The sequence below is a fragment of the Colossoma macropomum genome, unplaced genomic scaffold, assembly GCF_904425465.1.
Source record: "Colossoma macropomum unplaced genomic scaffold, Colossoma_macropomum, whole genome shotgun sequence".
NCBI lineage: Eukaryota > Metazoa > Chordata > Actinopteri > Characiformes > Serrasalmidae > Colossoma > Colossoma macropomum.
In genome coordinates, this window is record NW_023494790.1 from 38,254,275 (window position 1) to 38,274,027 (window position 19,753).

At 41.8% G+C, this 19,753-nt stretch overlaps 1 protein-coding gene across 4 annotated transcripts in view; it reads right to left on the reverse strand.

The window, feature by feature from the left end:
• Nucleotides 1-19,753, reverse strand: part of pemt (phosphatidylethanolamine N-methyltransferase) — a 69,936-nt gene that overhangs the window by 7,392 nt on the left and 42,791 nt on the right. For 2 of the 4 annotated variants that reach the window (XM_036573335.1, XM_036573337.1), the window contains exon 5: nucleotides 19,262-19,373. In XM_036573335.1, the coding sequence (XP_036429228.1) occupies nucleotides 19,262-19,373 (112 nt within the window). Of the gene's footprint in view, nucleotides 1-10,092; nucleotides 10,375-10,411; nucleotides 11,536-19,261; nucleotides 19,374-19,753 lie in introns of those variants that run through there. The other 2 variants (XM_036573338.1, XM_036573336.1) reach the window with 2 other exon arrangements.

The following is a 19,753-nucleotide window of genomic DNA, read 5'->3' on the forward strand; positions in this document are numbered from 1 at the left end:
TCATCATGAACTCCAGATAAGAAAACAGCATCACACAAACATCCTAACTAGACTAAACCTCCTAAATCCTGTCCTAACTTTAGGATGAACCCCAACAGGGTCCTCACTTCTGTTTAAGGTCCGTTTCTATGGTTTTTAGGCAGCTGTGTCAGCAGCATAGTTCACTACCAGCATAATGAGCTCCATTTATTTCTACTGTAAAACGCTGCTTTCACTGTGAGATGATTTTCTTTTCTAACTCTGCGTTTTAAAGATCTCAGACGCTGCAGACTCGATCTCCACCGCCCCTCTGATCACCTTCGGGTGTTAATGTTGATGATGAAATATTACAGTGATGGTGGTGAATAATGAGGAGACGGAGCTGAACGTGTGTCTGTTTATTAGGAGGAGTAACGTTAGCGCGCTCGGCTAAAGCGTTTGGGGAAGTGGAGACTAGATAGAGGAGTAAAGAGAGAGGAGGAGAAAGGGAACGTGACTGTGGGAGCACAAGTCAACTCAAGTCAAAGTTTATCTCTATAGCACTTTTTACAACAGGTGTTGTCACAAAGCAGCTTTACAGAAAAATCCGGGTCTGTCGCCAGTGGAGACAGTGGCAAGGAAAACCTCCCTAAGAGCAAAGAGGAAGAAACACTGAGAGGAACCAAGACCAAAAACAGCACAGAGGGCAGGATGACAGTGTCCCAATTCAGGGGCTGCATCCTTCAGAGGCTGCATTTGAAGGCCGACTGTGTCACAGCGGCACGACTAGACTGTCCCATTTCGAAGGCTCCTTCATATGTTGCCAAGAAATGTGTCCAAAGGGTGGATCCTTCACCAGCCAACATATCCTGAGGTTCACTGTGTGTCGGCGAGGATTCGAGAACATGTCGGCGTCAGCAGAGGAGCGAACGGCGGCTGAGGAGACACTTTAAATGTGAGTACTGGGTTTAAACTGAGTCGAATAGCTAAAGATACAGATGTTAAAAAGCCAATGAGGTCTGAAGCAGAACTTACACTAAAGTCTCGTTTTGTTTTAGAGAGCAAAGAGCCGACAGAGAGAAGCATCTCCAGCTCTAATAAAGGAAAAATAAAACACTAAAATCAGTTTGTGGCTCCGTCTTTAGAGAACTTTAAAAGACCCTGACAGGAGCAGTGAGGGCGGGAACAGCAGCGCTGTGACGCAAACAGGAAATCCACCGTAAAGCCGATCGTCTCATTTCAGTTCAGACTTCACGGGTTTACACAGCCTTTGAAGGATGCAGCCCCTGAACTGGGACACCTTGACTCCACATAAGTTAACTAAAACCTCTGGTCACACTGTCTCAAATTATCGGTTCTCAGAATGTTTAGCCCCTGAAATCAGTATCAGACACAAAGTTTCACATTTATCACATCCTGACGAAGAGAGTGTTTATATAACACACTCTGAAGAGCTAATTAGTCTAATTTAATCTCTCTAAACTCTGAGTTCTGTTTATTTGGTCTGAAGGAGCAGAACGAGGCCGGCTGGTGTAACTGCATGTTTACAGTGATCATCTCTACATTACAGCTTCACTCCTCATTGTACCCTATAATACCCTATATTACTGCAATTATACAGATCAAAGCATAACAGCTGCTCTCGACCCAGTTTCAGCTTCACAGCACAGCAGAGCATTTGGAGGCGTCTGCGCTCACCATTCCTCCCAAACGCATCACAGCGGGAGGCACCTGAGGAGCGCTCAGAGGAAGAGGGCAAGTGTGATTTTGGGAGCAATCAGAGAGAAAGGAAATGGATCTAACACAGTGGTCAGATCAGGGTGAGAGAGCGGAGCGCCGCCTGAGAGCCGTCTGAGAGACGACATGGCACTTAAAAAGCTTTTTTAGCCTTTCGTCTGCAACAAGGAACAAATGAGAATCTGGAATCTCGGCGTTTCAGAGCGAAACGTCCTTTTCTTCACAAAAGTGGAACATTCTGTATTATGAGTGATGAAGCAGGCGTTAATCTGACCGGTGCAGACCATGCTGCCCTCTCGGTCAGGACACCAGCTGGACCTTTTAGAACTCTGAGGAACAACGACTGTGTATAGAGTGTTCTCAGTGAAGGCTGGAAGCTCTCAGAGCGTCGAGAACTCAGCTCAGAGAAAATCAGGTAGATGAAACCCTGAAACACACCGAGAGCCGCGAGTGATTACGGCCCTTTGAGGCTGAGCGTCACTACACGGCTTTACACTCTTAATTCATGAGGCGCTCAGACTAGACGACACGGCAAAGAGAGAGAATAACACACAGAACGAGTTTCAGCTATGAACAAGAACTCAAACTCCCAGAATTCCTCAGATCACACGACACACAGAGCTGAACTCACTGGACCTGTTTTTTAAGTGCAGTGAAAACTCAAACTAGGGATGAATCTGAGGTGAGAAACACTGATTCAGTGACAGCTGGAGAAATATTTCACTACAAACTGGCAGCTGAGCTGAAACTGTAAAGACAGAGCTGATCTGGATCAACATTATAAACACAATAAACATTATTATAAACATTATAAACATTAGAATCATGATATCAACTCTTATCTGCCTGTGTTTTATGCTCAGCTCCTCTGTCTCTCTGCTGTTCATGCTTGTCTCTTCTCCTTTCTCTACGCTCTTCCAGCTCTCTGATTGGCTGTTTGAATCACTCACTGAGTTCATCTCTGACCGCCTCTCACTGCAGAACTTGTGAACGTCATAAATATTAAACATGTCTGATAATATCTGAGGGTCTCTGATCAGTCCAGAGTTCGATCGGGGGGCTACAGATTCACTTGTTTCTCCTCTCACACTACAGATCATCCTCAGCGTCAGTCGCTTCCGATCGAGCTGCCAACCGGAGAATCACTTCAGACTGTGAACATTTATCATGAGGGGCAAATCGGGGTTAAAATCGTGTGGTGTAGAAACAGCTTAATACAGTTTCTGACATTCATACACAGCCAATTCAGTCTCAGCGTGTAAAATGAACACAATATGGTTTCCTTTAGACTTTTTTTAGATCCTCAAAGCAATGTTTCCCAGCCCAGCGCTCACACTGTAACAACAGCTCATCAGATCTACCTAAAAAATGACTTCATATGGTAACAAGCAGCTGAACTAGTTTAATTCAGCTACAAAACTGATTCAAAGAATCGTTCATTCAAAGTATTTATTTAGCTTGAATAAAACCAGTGAACTGACTAGTTACCATATTAAGTCATTTTTATGTTAATCTGACGAGCCATTTTTTACACTCCAGCTCCCAACACACCTGCACTGAGCCGTTCAGAACATTAACTTAAAAACATTAATTAAACACTGAACACCTGGCGCAGGTGCGCTGGACTCGGAGTTAGAGCAGAAAGGTGAGCTGTCTGGTGAGGACTGGACTGAGAAACAGCACCTTTTAATGGATCACAGCCCTGTAAATGAAATGTGTGTGAAGTCTTGACAGTATATAATTGGATTTGTATTGATCTCAACAGTATTTATAATTGGACTTGTATGATTTTTTATGATTAGATTTGACTGTAAACAGCTCTCGTAAATAAAGGTCAGTGTGTGGAATCATTTTCTGTTATTTCTTTATTGAAACTGAAACTCTATCTAAAGTCCTTTCCTGAGCGTCGGCTCTGCCCGGTTCTGGGTCTCGTCCTCTTTCTCAGTGCCTCTGTCTGGTGCTCTCTGCAGGCAGGTGTGATCTAACAGAGAGCCTTTCCCAGCATCCTTAGAGGAGGCTGAATCAAAAGTAGGTTAATTGGATGCAAGCGTGGAGGCGGTCAGCACAAAGAATACCAGCTGCTTCCTTACTCTGCACCAGAACCCCCCACCTCTCCCACCTGCCGGTATGTCTGTACTGTCATGGTCAGATGGTCCTGTGAGAAAGTGGACCGGCCGGCTGACAGGGAGGATAATAAATAGCAGAGTCTGGAACCCAGAAGCGGTCAGGACAGAACCCACATACTCCAGCAGTACATACGGACACCTACACACACAGGAAAACTAGACTGGATCGTATCACGGATACAGTGATGAGCCTGCCAGGCTACTGTTTATCTTTTATTTCTTTATGTATTTCATTAATTATATTTTTATTTATCCTTATTTTATCTTATTTAATAAGTATTTAATACCATTTAACTTCTCAATCCCTGATTTCTGTATCGCCTCGACTACACTGTAAATGAGAGTCTCCTTCAATGAACTCTGAGTTTAAAGATTGATTGATATATATATATATATATATATATATATAATATATATAGATATATATATAGATAGATAAGCCTGGACATCCGGCTAAACGATAAGCTTACTTTTAAATATCACATCAGTAAACTTACTAACAACCTGAGACTGGAGCTTTTATTTCACAGAAACTGTTACAGAAGTGAAGCCAAACTCTTTTAGGGTTTATAAACTCTTAACCTGTAATTATTTTGCTCTGTTTGTGGTTTTAGTTGATCGTTTTAGTTCTGTTTTTGTTGTTGTTTTGATTGCTTTCTTAACACTGGCTGTTTTTTCTCAAGGTCCATTTTATTTTTATTGTTTATCATGGAGTTTCATTATTTTACCCTTCTACTTCTTAAGTTTTATTATTTTGATCCTTTTTACTTTCGCTGCTCTCAGCTACCCTGAGAATAAGGATTACTCCCAGTGTCACCTGAGCTTAAACAAACACCCTGACGGTGACGCCCCAAGACGATGAACTACAAACAGATTTGACCTTGAGACAAATAAACACCAACCTGATAAGCTTAAATCATTCATACAAACTCAACAAAAAGACTAACGCAATGTAAACATTTACACAGCTATTCACACTGTTAGTGCAGTATGGTTCTCTGAGATGATGAACAGGGTTCCGTTCAGCTCTTTTGTTGAGCTCTAGTGGACAAAACACATTCATTACCTGTTCTGGTGGCCCAACACCTCACTAAGACACAACGGGCCGGATTTACCGCGACGGTGAGAGCAAATACCAGCTGGTGACACATTGCTGATTCATGAACGAGGATCACTGGTGTTTTACTGACTGTGAGGTGCTTTTCCTTCATTTACATGTGATTCATAACACATTCCTGCAATAAATAACAGCCATAAGAAGCTGATGTGGATTAAATGTTATTTCTCAGTGGATGTCGCAAAAATTTCTACAATTAAATCACAAAAAACTGAAATACTGATCGTTGGTACAGAAACGCAGAGAAAAATGCTTTATGAGAAACTTTAGCTTCATAAACCAAACCTGAAGTAGGAAACCTGGGTGTGATCTTAGACTCTGAGCTCTGTTTAATCTGCATGTAAACACAGCCACTAAAGCAGCTTTTATCATTTGAGAAAATCACTAAAGTTCAGCCTTTTCTCTCTCAGAGCGACGCAGAGAAACTCGTTCATGCATTCGTTACAGCAGAGTTGATCACTGTAATGATCTTCTTACTGAACTTCCTAAGAAAACAATACATCCTTTACAACTCGGCAAAAACATCAGCATCCTGTTTTAACAGAGCTGCTCTGGCTGCCTGCATCGTTCAGGATAGATTTTAAAGCTCTGCTGCTAGTTTTTAGGGCTTTAAATGACCTTAAAGCTCCGCTTACAACACAGAGTGTCTGACCTTTTATCAGACTTTTGAGCTCAGAGCTCACTTTTAAATAAACATCTGAAAACATCTAACATCTAATGTTTAATAAACATCTGAAAACATCTCTTTAACTTTGCATTTAATTAAAACTCTAAGTCTCATGGTTTTTATCTTTTAATTTGGTCTTTTTTAATGATTCTAAATTAATACTTATACCTTCTTGCATAACTGTTTAACTGTTTATCTCCTGTCTGTAAAGCACTTTGAGCTACATAAAAAATGGTATATAAATAAAAATTCTTCTTCTTCTTCTTCTTATTATTTTCTACAACGTGTTCAAACAGTTGACAGCAGGTTGTGTTACATATGGAACTGTGTTTAAATGTTCCACAAATGTTTGGCTACGATGGCTGACGGGACACCCAGTACAATTAAAACAAGCTGCTTTAAACAAAGTCTTTTAAAAAGTCACTCTTAAAAAAAGATTCTTCAACCTTCCCTTAGTACAGAAAATGGTTCTATATAGACCTTTGAACACTCAAAGAACCCTTTGCATGATAAAATGTTTCTTTGTATTCAGACCGATCGTGCTGTAGATACTTAGATTTAAAGGCAACAGGTGATTTTTTAATTCATGCTTTCTTTTTTGTCTCCACAGATGTTTTGCTGTGTTTATTTACTATATTCTATTTAGAAAATGCTCTGTTCTGAATCTCAGTGTGGAATGCAGCCTTTGGAAACGTGTGTATGTGCTGGTGTTACAGTGCGGAGAGGAGTGAACGTGTCCGTCAGTGTGCGATGCTGGTCTTGTGTGTTTGGTTATTTGTGTATTTCACTCTAATAATATCTGTGAGTAAAATCAATCCCAGACTGTGAGATTAGAAAAGCAGGGATGTTGAAGGTGTTTCAGAGCTCAGCAGTGAGTAACTGGTTCAAACAGAACCAGATGGTATGAACTCTGTTTGCGCCAGATGGTGACAAAACTGGGTCTTTATGAATGATTGTGTAGACACTAGCGCTGCTTTAATGATCCTTTTCCTTGTGTGTTTTTGGAAACACACCTTGTTTTGATACATAAAGCCAAGTTATTGCCTCAGTTTACATGAGAGCAAATTAATATGTTGTTTAAAAGTGCATTTGTCGTCTAGCCATATGTCAAAGTACTTACACTCACTAACTCTTTCAGAGTCAGATCACTTCAGGGTTGTGATTTTAAAAGCGTTCAATGTTAGAGACTCTGGGAAACAGCATAAACTTGGTTTTCTCAACATTTAAAACTAGTTTATGGTTGTAAAAAGCAGATTGTAAGGCATTAAAAGAACGCTGCAGTTTATCCACTGAGCAGCATTAATACAGTCAGCTGAGCAGTACAAGACAGTGTCATCGGCATATAAGTGTACTTTGCAGTCAACAATTGAGGTGGCAATTAATATAAATATTAAATAACACTAGTCCGAGGATTGAACCTTGAGTTCAATAGTTACCAGTAGTAGCTCCAATTAACCCTGTCCCAGGACCACACACTGCTGTCTATCGGAAAGATCGTTTCCCTGTGATCAAAACCAATATTGTGTAGACTTTTTAAAAGTAGGGAATGACCAACTGTATTAAAGGCTTTAGAGAGGTCAATAAAAAATCACTGCGCATTTTATCGATAGCACCGAACAGATCGTCTAAGATGAGAGCAGCTGCAGAGATTGTGCTTTTCTCTGAAACCAGATTGGTCGTCTGATAAAACTGAATTTCTATGCAGAAAAGCCTTGAGTTGATCATCTACTAAGGTTTCTAAGATCTTGGCTAAGCGTGACAGTTTTCGAGATGGTCTATAGTTAATGAGGTCTGAGGCATCACCTCCTGTCTGAAGTGGAGTTACATGTGCTGTTTTTGTTTCTCTGTATCTGTAGCGCGTTTGTGAAATGAAGCGCTCGTTGTCATTCTGATGAAAGTGTTTTCTGAGTTTGCAGCTCATTTTTTATTTACAGTTGTTGGGTCTCCTCAGCCAAAATATCTGCCATGACTTTTTCTTTTGTTTCATTTCTGCTGCATCTGATCATTTATCAGCCCTTCAGTTTTTATTTGACACACTGCCACAGTGACTGAATCGCTCTAGATTAATATATTATATATATATATATATATATATATATATATATATTTATTTGCTCATATTGCTCTTTAATATGTTAACATAGTGATTTAGTTATTCCTAAGTAACCTGTCTGATGTTTACACTTTGGAACACTTACCAGCAATACAGCCGAAATGTTTATAAAGCAGACAACCACCTCAGTTTGACTTCCGAGGAAAGTTTGCTCTGCGTTTAGTTCGCTCTACCTTTAAGATTGCAGTGTAACACGCTCACATCAGCGCCTCGGTAATATGAATTTCCTGGCAGCTTCACCAGGAAAGCGTTTTACGATCCAGTTCCATTAACCGATACTAATCCTGAGGATACATCAGAAACTAGGAGGGGTTCCAGAACAGCCTCTCGACCTGACCTCACCCTACTGACACACAACACACTCATCAAACAGCGGCTGGAAAGTGCTCCGTAAATACAGAGCTATCCAGTTATTATTCCGTGGTATTACGATCCCACAGCGGTCATCGGTCATCTCAGTCGTACTGTTCCCCTGAAAAGTTCAGTTTCAACTAAGTGCATATTGACACAGTAATGGCTGCACACACTGTTTCTGTTGTTGCTGAAGGCTGTACTTAAGTAGTCTATCTAGAACACTGGAACCGAAGTTTACAGGCTAAATTCATAAGCTTTAAAGCTTCTAAACAAGTGGAACGTTCTACTGAATCACCTCACACTGTGAAAAAGAAACAACGCAGTATTCAGATATTTACAATGATTCTGTTCTGATCTGTTTGAACCCAAAGCATTAACAGAGACAGTAATAAGCTAAATATATACACAGTCATCATTTAAAGGGTACTTTCCACTGGGAGGAGTCTGTCCCAAACCCTCCCCCCTAAATATACACTTCTGAAAATAACACTTACAATGCTTTTGTAGTTTTTCTTTTTTCACAGATCTATTGGATTTCTTTTAACATTCACACACCACCACCGAGTTTTAGTCTGTGGGTGGAGCCTTATTTTAGCCACACCCCTGCATTTCAGGAAGTGAGGCTGCATCCCTGTCCCTCATGGCCACATGGTGAGCAGTTAGATCCCATTGTTATGAAGTAAATGTGTCCCAAAGTCTGAAAATCAGTGTGGAACATTAAGAATCGGCATATTTGTTTTAATGTAAAATATGATGATTTTCTGTGTGAACAGCTGTTCAAAGCTGTGTTTGCTGGTCTGTACTGGCTGAGTTTCTGAGCTCAAAATGAGCAAAAACTGTCACTTAAACAGCCACTACTGAACATTTGGTACAGTTTGGGTAGAGTTATGATTGTTTTGGTAGAGACAAAATGGAATATTTAATGAGTACTTTTAATAAAATAAACATAATTGAGGTTTAGGATTTTAGTCTGAAGCCCATGTCAGTTAAACAGGCTCAGATGTCCTGTGGAGGTGTCAGCTGTATGAAGCAGGTCCTCCTTTTTAAAGTGTATGATTGATGTGAGAGTTTTTTGGGTGGAACTTATTTTAACTTTTAATGTAATCAATCAATAACGCCTCTACTGTTTTAACATCATTAACCCCTTCTGCTAGTTTGACCCCTCAGATCCCCCTCAGTAACGCAGGCTGAAGTCCAGTTTGACTGCTGTAGGTCTATGGATGGGAATAGATGTCACGACACACTGAAGTATCACTGTTTGTTCTCCGCTCATATGTGGGAGGTTCTAGATCAACAGTACACGCTGCACGTGAGCAGCAGAGCTTGTTAGAAATCACACTCAGATAAAGGAAGAGAAACCTGGCTTAGCTCGTTAGCAAACAGCAGAGACGTCTACAGACGAGCTTTCCCACCAGTTCAGCCGTGTGGAAGTGAAACACAGATGCTGTGCTAAACCAGTTCCTCCAGAGTGGCGCGGATCTCAGGACTGATGAACACCTGTATTCAGTTTATTTAGACTAAAACAACATCACACCTGTAAATATTTGCACCAGTATCAGTGACAGTGCTACACTGGGAATGAAGCCAAAGGCCACACCCACTGCTGTGATGTCAGCACTCATCAGATCTCAAACTATTCAGGTGTTTAACAGCCTTGAGTCGATAACTGATATTACTGAACATTACAATAATTTAAATAAGTGCAGATATTATGCAAATTATTGCACTTTTTGATGCTACAAAGAACCATATACAACACATTCTCCATCAATCTAAAGAACCATTTCACCATGCAGAGAACACTTTCATCATGCAAACGAGTCTTTGAGTGTTCATGGTTCTATATAATCCACTGTCTTTACTAAAGTACCCTTGAAGAACCACTTTAAGTGTGTATGTAACACGATACACAGTAAGAAAAGTGAGAAGATTCAAATCTGTAAAGATGTTAAACTTCTGATGGGCAGCATCAGCGGCCAGCCGAGTGAGACTAATCTAAACAAATCAAGCTGCATATTCGTCACTTCACATTCTGGATTTTAATGAGATGTTGCTGATTAAGATGAGACACTGATATGGATGATAATGAAGCTGCTATGTATAGTTGGCCTGGTCACAGAATCCTGAATCACATCCTTAACGCACACAGGGGAAGAGACCGTGTGACGTCTGCATCGCCGTGTGCATGTTCTTCTGGGCTCTGAGCCTCGGAGCATCTCAGCAACATCAGGCAAGAACGCTCTGAGTCTTACAGCTGACGAAGGAAGAGCCTGGAAATCACGTCTAACTGCCACCTGTGGGTCTGAAACAAGAATAACGCCAGACGTCAGCGGCTTCGCTCGCTGTGAAAACACACAGACAGACCTACAAGAGTCTCCACGTCATTTTGGGGGTCTGGGTTCCCCTTGTGTGTGGAGAAGATCGTAATATGACATTTCGTCTGTGCAGTGCAGCCTTAAACCAGAACACTGAACTTAAATCTCCTTTTAAACCAGGAGCCTCAAACTGCCAGAGGCAACTTCATACAGTCTGCCATAAATTTACAATTTATCCTTAAATCCGGCACACAAATCATTAGGGATGCACTGATTCCAATAATTGAATTGAGTATCAGGCAGTCACTGCGCTCATTTACTCGTACCATAAAAAGTTCACTGATACCATCAATCAATACCAGCTGATACCGTGCGCCATAAGCCGAGTGTAGCTGCTGTGCTAATGAACAAACTCAGTGAAGGAGGATCTGATCACTCGGAGAAGAGTTACTGACTCCATCACAGTCGGACACAAAGCCGTCGCTCACTTCAAACATTCCCCTTCGGCAGATTCCCACCAGGATACACTGTTTATAAACACACAATCACAACCGCTTCCCCAACACGGTTGGAGACACGCAGGCCAACAAAACGGAGGAGAAAAAGTCGAGATGTCCTACCAAAGTCTGAATATGAGACTTTACTCTGTTTGAATATAATATCGAGATATAAACATTAATACGGTGATTTTTCTGTAATTCAGGCTGTAGAGAGACCGAACTGTCCTACCGTGAACATCAGCGCCTGCTTTATCTTCAGTGCTCAGTGTTAGCAGCGCTGCTCAGCGTCTCAGCGTGTTTGCTCAGTACTCGGTTATTCTGAGTGAATCAGCTTTATTGATAACGGTCTGTAGACAGAGCGTCTGTGGAGGCTGCGTTTCCTGTAGCAGGTCAGTCAGACGGAGCGTTTCGTACAGTGTGAGTTTATAAATCATAGCTTTGTCTGAACACGATGGTCTAATAAACGGACAGTGAGAGTCACCAAAGAACAAGATCTCTAACATCACACAGTGTCTGTCTGGCTTTAGGGGACATTCAGCTACAGCTCAACCAGCCAATCAAACGACTCCAACAAGATGGAAAACTGGAAGCGTGAGCTCCTCGGATGCGTCAGCCTCGGATGTGATTCCTGCTGTCGCTGTGCTGCTGCTGAAAGAGACAGAGGAGGATCAAAACTATGAAACCTACTTTACTTACAGCTGTACAGAAGAGCTTTTCTGACAGGGAACTAAACCTGCAGGAGAGATGAGCATGAACAGCAGAGCGGAGACTCAGGAATTTGTATAAAACAGATTCATGTTTACTTTTAAGAACATTAATGTTATACTACATTTAAAAAACGTGTTTTATTTCAAAAATTCATCTGTCACAGAGATTGTGGTCACTGGTGTTATCAGGACTCTTATTTTACATTTTAACACAGTATGTTCAGCTCTATTAAACTGCTTCTTTGGGTTGAGACTCATCAGAAAGGAAGCGTCTCAAGGCATGAGAAGGCGAGTCACACTCGCTCACTGTATTTCATTATAATAATTAATTTATTAATAATTTTGTTTATCAGGCAGCTCATAACTTCTATGTGTCAGCTGTGTTTTGTCCTTTAATGGCTGGGTAATTAATGTAGTCAAAATAATGCCATTTATATCATTTTTATTACTGATTTTAAATAATAGCACAAGGTCACCTGATCAGCCGAGTCAGCCAGTTTACAAAATCCTCAGTTTTAACCAGAATGTCACTGGAGTTACACCATATTCATACAACACCAGTGACTGTAGACTATGTTTGGAATTAAGCTCCTTTCTGCATAGATGATAATAGGAGATGTTCATGGACACATTAAGATTATTTAGTTAGAGTATGAAAGAAATAAAAAAAAAATTTATCCACCTGAATTCACACTCCAAATGGAGAATGACCCAAAAACCTCAGACTCACAAACTGCATTTACAGAAATGTGTACAACTGTTCATATTATAGCTTTTATTTCATAACTTATATTACTGTACAAAAACTGTACATTGGAATGGTGCAATACTGGTGTATATTAATGCGTATATGAGTGTGTGTACATACACACATATATATATATATATACATATATATATATATATATATATATATATATATATATATATATATATATACATACACACACACGTGTGTGTGTGCGTGTTTGTGATTTTTTTTTATAGATTTCAGTATTTCAGTAATACAACTGGGCTACGCACCTCACTCAGTCATAACTGTGTGACAATAAACGTGATTTGATTTAATTTAATTTGGTTTTAAATATTTCTCCAGATATCAGTGTTTCTCACCACAGACTCATCACCTTTTTGAGCTTTTGCTGCACATAAAAGCCCAAACAGGTCCAGTGAGTTCGGCTCTGTGTGTCGTGTGATTTGAGGAATTCTGGGAGTTTGAGTTCTTATTCGTAGCCCAAACTCGTTCTGTGTGTTATTCTCTCTCTTTGCCGTGTCGTCCAGTCTGAGCACCTCACGACAACAAGACAGGAAACTCTGTGACAGACTGACGTTAAGTGTGTGATGCTCTCTGTTTTCTGCTAGGATATTAAAGTGGTATAGTGAACGTCCAGCTGAGTGAACAGACAGATCACTCAGTCATCTCTCCTCTTTAAAACGCACCGACAGAACTGAGCGATTAACTCGGCTCAAGGCAGAAACACAGCAGGATGAGTTGAGCTGATGCAACTCATCTCACATGTTAATCTCTTGCAGTCTGTTGCATCAATTTATGCCAAAATATACTATGCACATTACGTGTTTAATAAGTAAATAAAGGCGCAGTTCAGTTGAGGACAGGAGTTTCCTGCACAAATCTCACAGATTCACTAACAGGCTCACTATTGCTGGGTCACACATGCAGGAAATGATGCGTACAGGAGCAGTACGTGCACCGAGAGCTCTATGCCTGCGTCACTTTAAATACGGGGCACATCAGGAAATTCGTGAAATATATGCCCAATATGATGTGACCTACATAGTGAAAAATGATCCAGAATATTCAGGGATGTGGGTCACTTTGGGTAATTTACCATTTTGTGCCACTTTTCAGTTTCCCCTCTGTGGTCTGAGGTCATTTTCTCGATTTGAATCTCTTCTTAAACTTTCCTTTAAAGTCTCTTCATATAACATGATCCTCATATGTTTCATATCTAAATGCTCCGTTATCTTCATCACTACTTTCCAAAACCGCTGCAGCAGCTTCAGCAGCTTTAAACTCTCTGCACGCCGTTTCACATGAGTCTCCGATGTGGACTGAGTGAAGAATGAAGGGTTTCCGGCGTGATGGTCAGTCCTTAGTCATTTCCTGAGTGTCCATTGGTCAGTTTCACACAGAATGTAGACGGACACACCAATCCACCAGTTCCACACGGTGAGAGGCAGATGACGTGTATCTCAGCCCCTCTTCATAGGCTCATAACTCCGGATGTGAGTGTCGTATGATCTCGTGATAAGATGGAATGAAAGGGCGACTCTGCAGATTCAGGAAGTGTCTGAACTGGATTTCTGAGCTGGATTATCATAAAGAGAGAGAACCGTATAATTTGACGCACAAGCCCCACAGAGTTAACTGCCATGCAAGTTTCTTTTCTCGTCACTGACGGACTCTGAAAGCAAAACAAACGGCAACTGTTCATAAAAGGTGATGCCTGATCTGAAATAACCTCGGCAACATAAAGGATCGACCAAGCAGCTCATGAAATGCCATTATTTATGCACACGGCACCAGCTGATCTTATAGGAACGTGGGTCAGATGCTCGGAATGGTCAGAGGGTGGCTAGGTGACGGAGGAGAAGCACCATGAATGTGTGCAAATGTGCTGTATGTGACGTGCTCTGTGTGGGAGTTACAGAGCTGACAGTTATGCTGTCTACAGTATATGAAGTGTTTAAACGCACTGAAGACTATAAAGGTGTGGCCCAGTTTTAGAACAAAAGACTGCAGCGTATACATCCCTCCATCCTCTTAATGAAGTACTGACGGACGTGCGACACTACACAGCTTTTTGAGAGAGAGAGTGAACATAAAGCAGCAGTGAGTGCAGAGATCATATATATATATATAATTTTTACCCTCACTGACAGAAACTCAGAGGCACTCTGGGTTTACACAGAATACACAGAACATTTTCATTTAACCCCATCCTCAAATTAAGGCTGCAGGAGCAGCACATAACTCACAGTTTAGCCACGCCCATTCCCACTAATGAAAATGGGTGGGGCTAAACTGCTGTAGCTGAATGGTGGGGCTAAACTGCTGTAGCTGAATGGTGGAGCTAAACTGCTGTAGACTGAATGGTGGGGCTAAACCGCTGTAGACTGAATGGTGGAGCTAAACTGCTGTAGACTGAATGGTGGGGCTAAACTGCTGTAGACTGAATGGTGGAGCTAAACTGCTGTAGACTGAATGGTGGAGCTAAACTGCTGTAGACTGAATGGTGGAGCTAAACTGCTGTAGACTGAATGGTGGAGCTAAACTGCTGTAGACTGAATGGTGGAGCTAAACTGCTGTAGACTGAATGGTGGAGCTAAACTGCTGTAGACTGAATGGTGGAGCTAAACTGCTGTAGCTGAATGGTGGAGCTAAACTGCTGTAGACTGAATGGTGGAGCTAAACTGCTGTAGACTGAATGGTGGAGCTAAACTGCTGTAGCAGAATGAACAATAATGTCAAAAGCTACTTCAGAGCAAATGTGCTCCAACCTTTGGCTGTTACCAAACATACCGTTCAGACATGCACCACACAGATAGACAACATGATGAAATATTAATGTAATCTACAGACTCTTCCTCAAACATTAGTCATATTTCATTATTATTTTTTTCCATCAGTGACTTGAAAAGTTCAACTAGCGTTTATCTGTCATTTTGAAACGCAGCTGGACGCTGCTGAGATGTTTCTGCACCTGCAAATGTTTTGAGCTGGAGGGCTGAGTCACAAACACACAGAGCAGAAATACAGGATTAAGGGGTTCAGCGCTGTTGCTGATGGTGGCCCGTCATCAGCGCAGCCCGCTAATACCGCCTCACTCAGCCATGCGCACGCAATCGCCACAGCAAGCTGCAACATCAAGCATGCGGCGGTCAGAGGGCCACACGTGAAGCGCCTCCTTTACGCACGCCTAGCAGCCAGTCTCTTACATCCCTGGGGTCTCTGACGCAGGAGCTCAGGGGCGGCCACTGCCTGGGGCGGCCGGCCCGATCGATCGGAATGTGAGACGGCAACCGCTGAGAACAAAAAGAGAGAAAGAGAAAAAGAAAGAGGGGGAGAGCAGAGTTTGGGAGGTCATGGGACAGTTGCTCCAGCAGCAGCTGCCTAGCAACCGAGCAAAGTCAGTCACCAGCGGACGTTTGGCCGGTGTTGCCATGGTGACCACATGCAGGCACATGCTCGGTTTTCAGGAAGAAAGTCCTCCAGAGTTATATAAAAAACATCTTTAACATCACAATTTCACTGGAGCTTAAAATGCTCCTTAAAATGCCGGCCCAGTTGTTTGCGTCATCTCTTTCCTGCTCTGTTCTTTTTTCTGCCCTTTTAAATTCAACGTGTTTGTCTTAATACAGCAAATAAAGAAAACTCAATCAGGAGCAATTCAAACTCCTCTGATCAGCAATAAAAAGTTCATTAAACCCGAGGCCCGACTACATCTCACATTTGGATGTTTTATGAGTAAAGAGCATCCAGATATAGCTGCATTCTCAGTAACGCGGCCTCACTGGAGACATCCATTAGCTATAATTACATCTGCCTCTGCTGCAGCTCCGAGTCTGCTCCGGCTCGGAGGTAAAATAGGACACAACCGGTCCAGCCACTGCTGTAGGACCAGAGCAGGACTGACTGTAAACTCATTATATTTTATCCAAAGCTGCAATCGGTGGTGAACTGTATCAGACGAATACGTGAACAAGCATGAGGAAGCTCTGAGGAACAGCAAGATCAAGTTCAGCTTTCTATAAAACACTTCTGGAGAAAATGGATCTGAAGCTGCAGCACATCCTGACAGAGCTTCAGATATCTGCACCCTGAATAAGACACCAGGAACATGATTTCCTCAGACACACACAAAGAGCGCGGTCAGTTTTTACACCTTATGAGTGAGTTTAGCTACTTTAAGGTCCCATCACTGATACAGCTTGTGTAATCTCCATAGAAAAGCACTGACCAATAGAATGGGACACTCTGGAGCAGCTGCACATGATCCTAAAGTCACCATGTCCAGTGCCCAGCATGGGCTAGAGGGGTCTAAAGCCCCCCAGCATTGGGCTGTGGAGCAGTGGAACTGTGTTCGCTGGAGTGATGGAGCTCCATCCAATACCTTTGGGACGAGCTGATCATCCAAAATCAGCTCCTTCCTCCAGAATTGCTTTTCTCATTATATGTTCTGCATAAGGATTAAACAAGAATGCTGACAGCGGGCAACCTTGCCTTACTGTAGAACCTGGTCTGACCAGGCCTCGACCAGAGAAGGATGGGTTCTCCTTCTGAGTCTCAGTTCCTCTCAAGGGTTTTCTTACATTTTAAGAAATAAAGGTACTAAACGGTCATTGGGTCAGTTCCCCTCTTGTCACTGGGGTGGAACCCTCAAAGCTCCATCTCAGTACCTTCAGTCAGGGAACATAACTGAACCATAATCCACTGAATGATATGTTCTAAGCTGTACTGACTCCACACACCCCGTCTCGCCTCCAGGCTTTTATTTTACTGTTCTGTTTAAAACATTCGGTTATGAAAAGATACAAATACGAACTTTTCACCTGAAGAAACTTATTTAAGGTTCACAATCAGACCTTAAAACCACTGTTGGAGCTTTGAGGAACATTTACACTGTTTGTACCTTGATGAACGAAAAATGTACGTTTATTTCTTAATGTCTAACAGTCTAACAGAGTTTTTTCGCCCTTGGCGATGCTCATTTGGGGCTTGAACATGCATTTTTTGTAAAGCTGCTTTGTGAAAATGTCTGTGTAAAAAGCAGTGTGTCAATAAATCTTGTTTGGCCATTTTCTGTGATGTCTGTGGCTTGCTGATCAGCATAGAGGTTCCTCATTAGAACAGTGAGATGCTCTAGTATTCCCATTTTCCCAAGGACATTCCATTTTACATGGATGATGCAGTCAAAACTTTGGCTGTAGTCAAGAAAATGCATGTTTACTTCCTTCCTGACCTCCTCACCTTTTTAATAATCCAGCGTATGTCAGTAAAGACGTCTTCTGTTCCTCTCCTTGTTCTGAATCGTGCTGGCACATCTGGCAGCTCTCTTTCAGTGTAAGGCTGTGTTGGTTGGTATATAATAGTGTTACTGTTGTGTGATTTGGTGGAAACTGTATAATAATTTGCACACACTGTCTCATTTCTTCAGAATTAGGATATAAGCTGTTCTCTTCTCAGAAGCCCATTAATTTAGCTGGTGTTCTGATGTCCGACTAAATGCAGGTGCAATCAGCGCTAAACGGCATCTGATGGACATGTTAACAAGCGTGTGGAAGTTCTGAGGAACAGTGAGATCAAGTTTCGCTTTCTACAAAACAAACTCTAAGCAAATCGGGAGAAAATGGAGGGACCTAAACAGGCCAGACGCGATTTTCAGCATGGCTGGGTCTGATTAGGGAGGCAGGGATAGGGGACATGCACACTATAGGGGTTCTTTAGTAAAGAATATGGTTCTGTGTAGAACCATGAACACTCAAAGAGCCATTTGTGTGATTAAATGTTTCTTTGCATGGTAAAATGGTTCTGCAGATTGATGGAAAGTGTGTATTATATGGTTCTGTATAATTTTTATTTTTTTGAAAAGGGTTCTATGTAGCAACAAAAAGTGTTCTTCTATTGTTACCTGTCTTGACATCATCACAACAGAAGAACCTTTTTGATGCTATATAGAACCCTTTTCAAAAAGGGTCTATTTAGAATAATCTACATTCTCCAACAATTTGAAGAATCTTTAACAATGCAAAGAAACATTTTATCATGTAAAGGGTTCTTTGCGTGTTCATGGTTCTATACTAAAGAATCATTAAAGAACCATCATTTTTAAGAGTGTGCTGAAAGGGTTTTTGGTTGTCCTTCCTTGTACAATCCAGTTGGTACAGATGTTTGAGGGAACTCTAAGTCATAAGCAATCAGTAAAGTAATCCCATTATATTTTGAGGTAATTGGTAATTTGTAATGAATTACTGTTTTTGAGTAACGACTCTGCAGCCTTTAGTAATCTTAGCTCCGTTACAAAAACAGTAAGTGATCAGGAGCTTTGTGATCCACCTGCATATTCTAGGGATCAAATGTATGAAAACACCATTAAACCTTCTGGGGTTGACGAACTCACCTTTGTGTCAAATTCTCTGTCTGTATCTTTGTGATGATCCAGCTCAGAAATCCAGTTCAGACACTTCCTGAATCTGTAGAGTCGCCCTTTCATTCCATCTTATCACGAGATCATACGAGACTCACATCCGGAGTTATGAGCCTATGAAGAGGGGCTGAGATACACGTCATCTGCCTCTCACCGCGTGGAACTGGTGGATTTCCGTCTACATTCTGTGTGAAACTGACCAATGGACACTCAGGAAATGACTAAGGACTGACCATCACGCCGGAAACCCTTCATTCTTCATTCAGTCCACATCGGAGACTCATGTGAAACGGCATGCAGAGAGTTTACAGCTGCTGAAGCTGCTGCAGCGGTTTTGGAAAGTAGTGATGAAGATAACGGAGCATTTAGATATGAAACATATGAGGATCATGATATATGAAGAGCCTTTAAAGGGGATTTAAGGAGATGCGAACAAACCGCATAAACGCCCAGAGGCGTCTTTAACCCATACACCACGCAGGCGGCAGGTCTACTCACATTAAGGCCAGGCCGAGGTAGTTGGCGGTGCTGCCCCAGTACATCGGGTTCTCCATGACGTTAAACGGGAAGCCAGTCACCTTCTGCTCCATCAGGATGCCAAAGTAGTCGCCTGCAGAACGACAACCGGAGAAAAAAGACCATCTCAGACTTCCACTTCACTCTAATGAGCACTGAAGGTCTACGAACATAAATGCAAACGCATTCCTTTCTTCCTTCTTCAAACAATCTACAAATGAGCAAATCCATCAACCTTCAGACCAGCAGTGTTCACCTTACAGACAGGTCCACTCTCGACCCTGCCAGCATTACAGCCCTGTCTCTTCTGCTATTTAGGTCAAGAGCAGAGCATTCAGTCCTTGACAAGCATCTTCAGATCATCAAAAGAATCATCTGTGCATGACTTCACTCTGCCCAGTCCAGAATCAATCAACCTCTATTCAAACTCAGGTACATTCAGGGTGACCCTCGTTTAGAATGCAGCCGAGCATT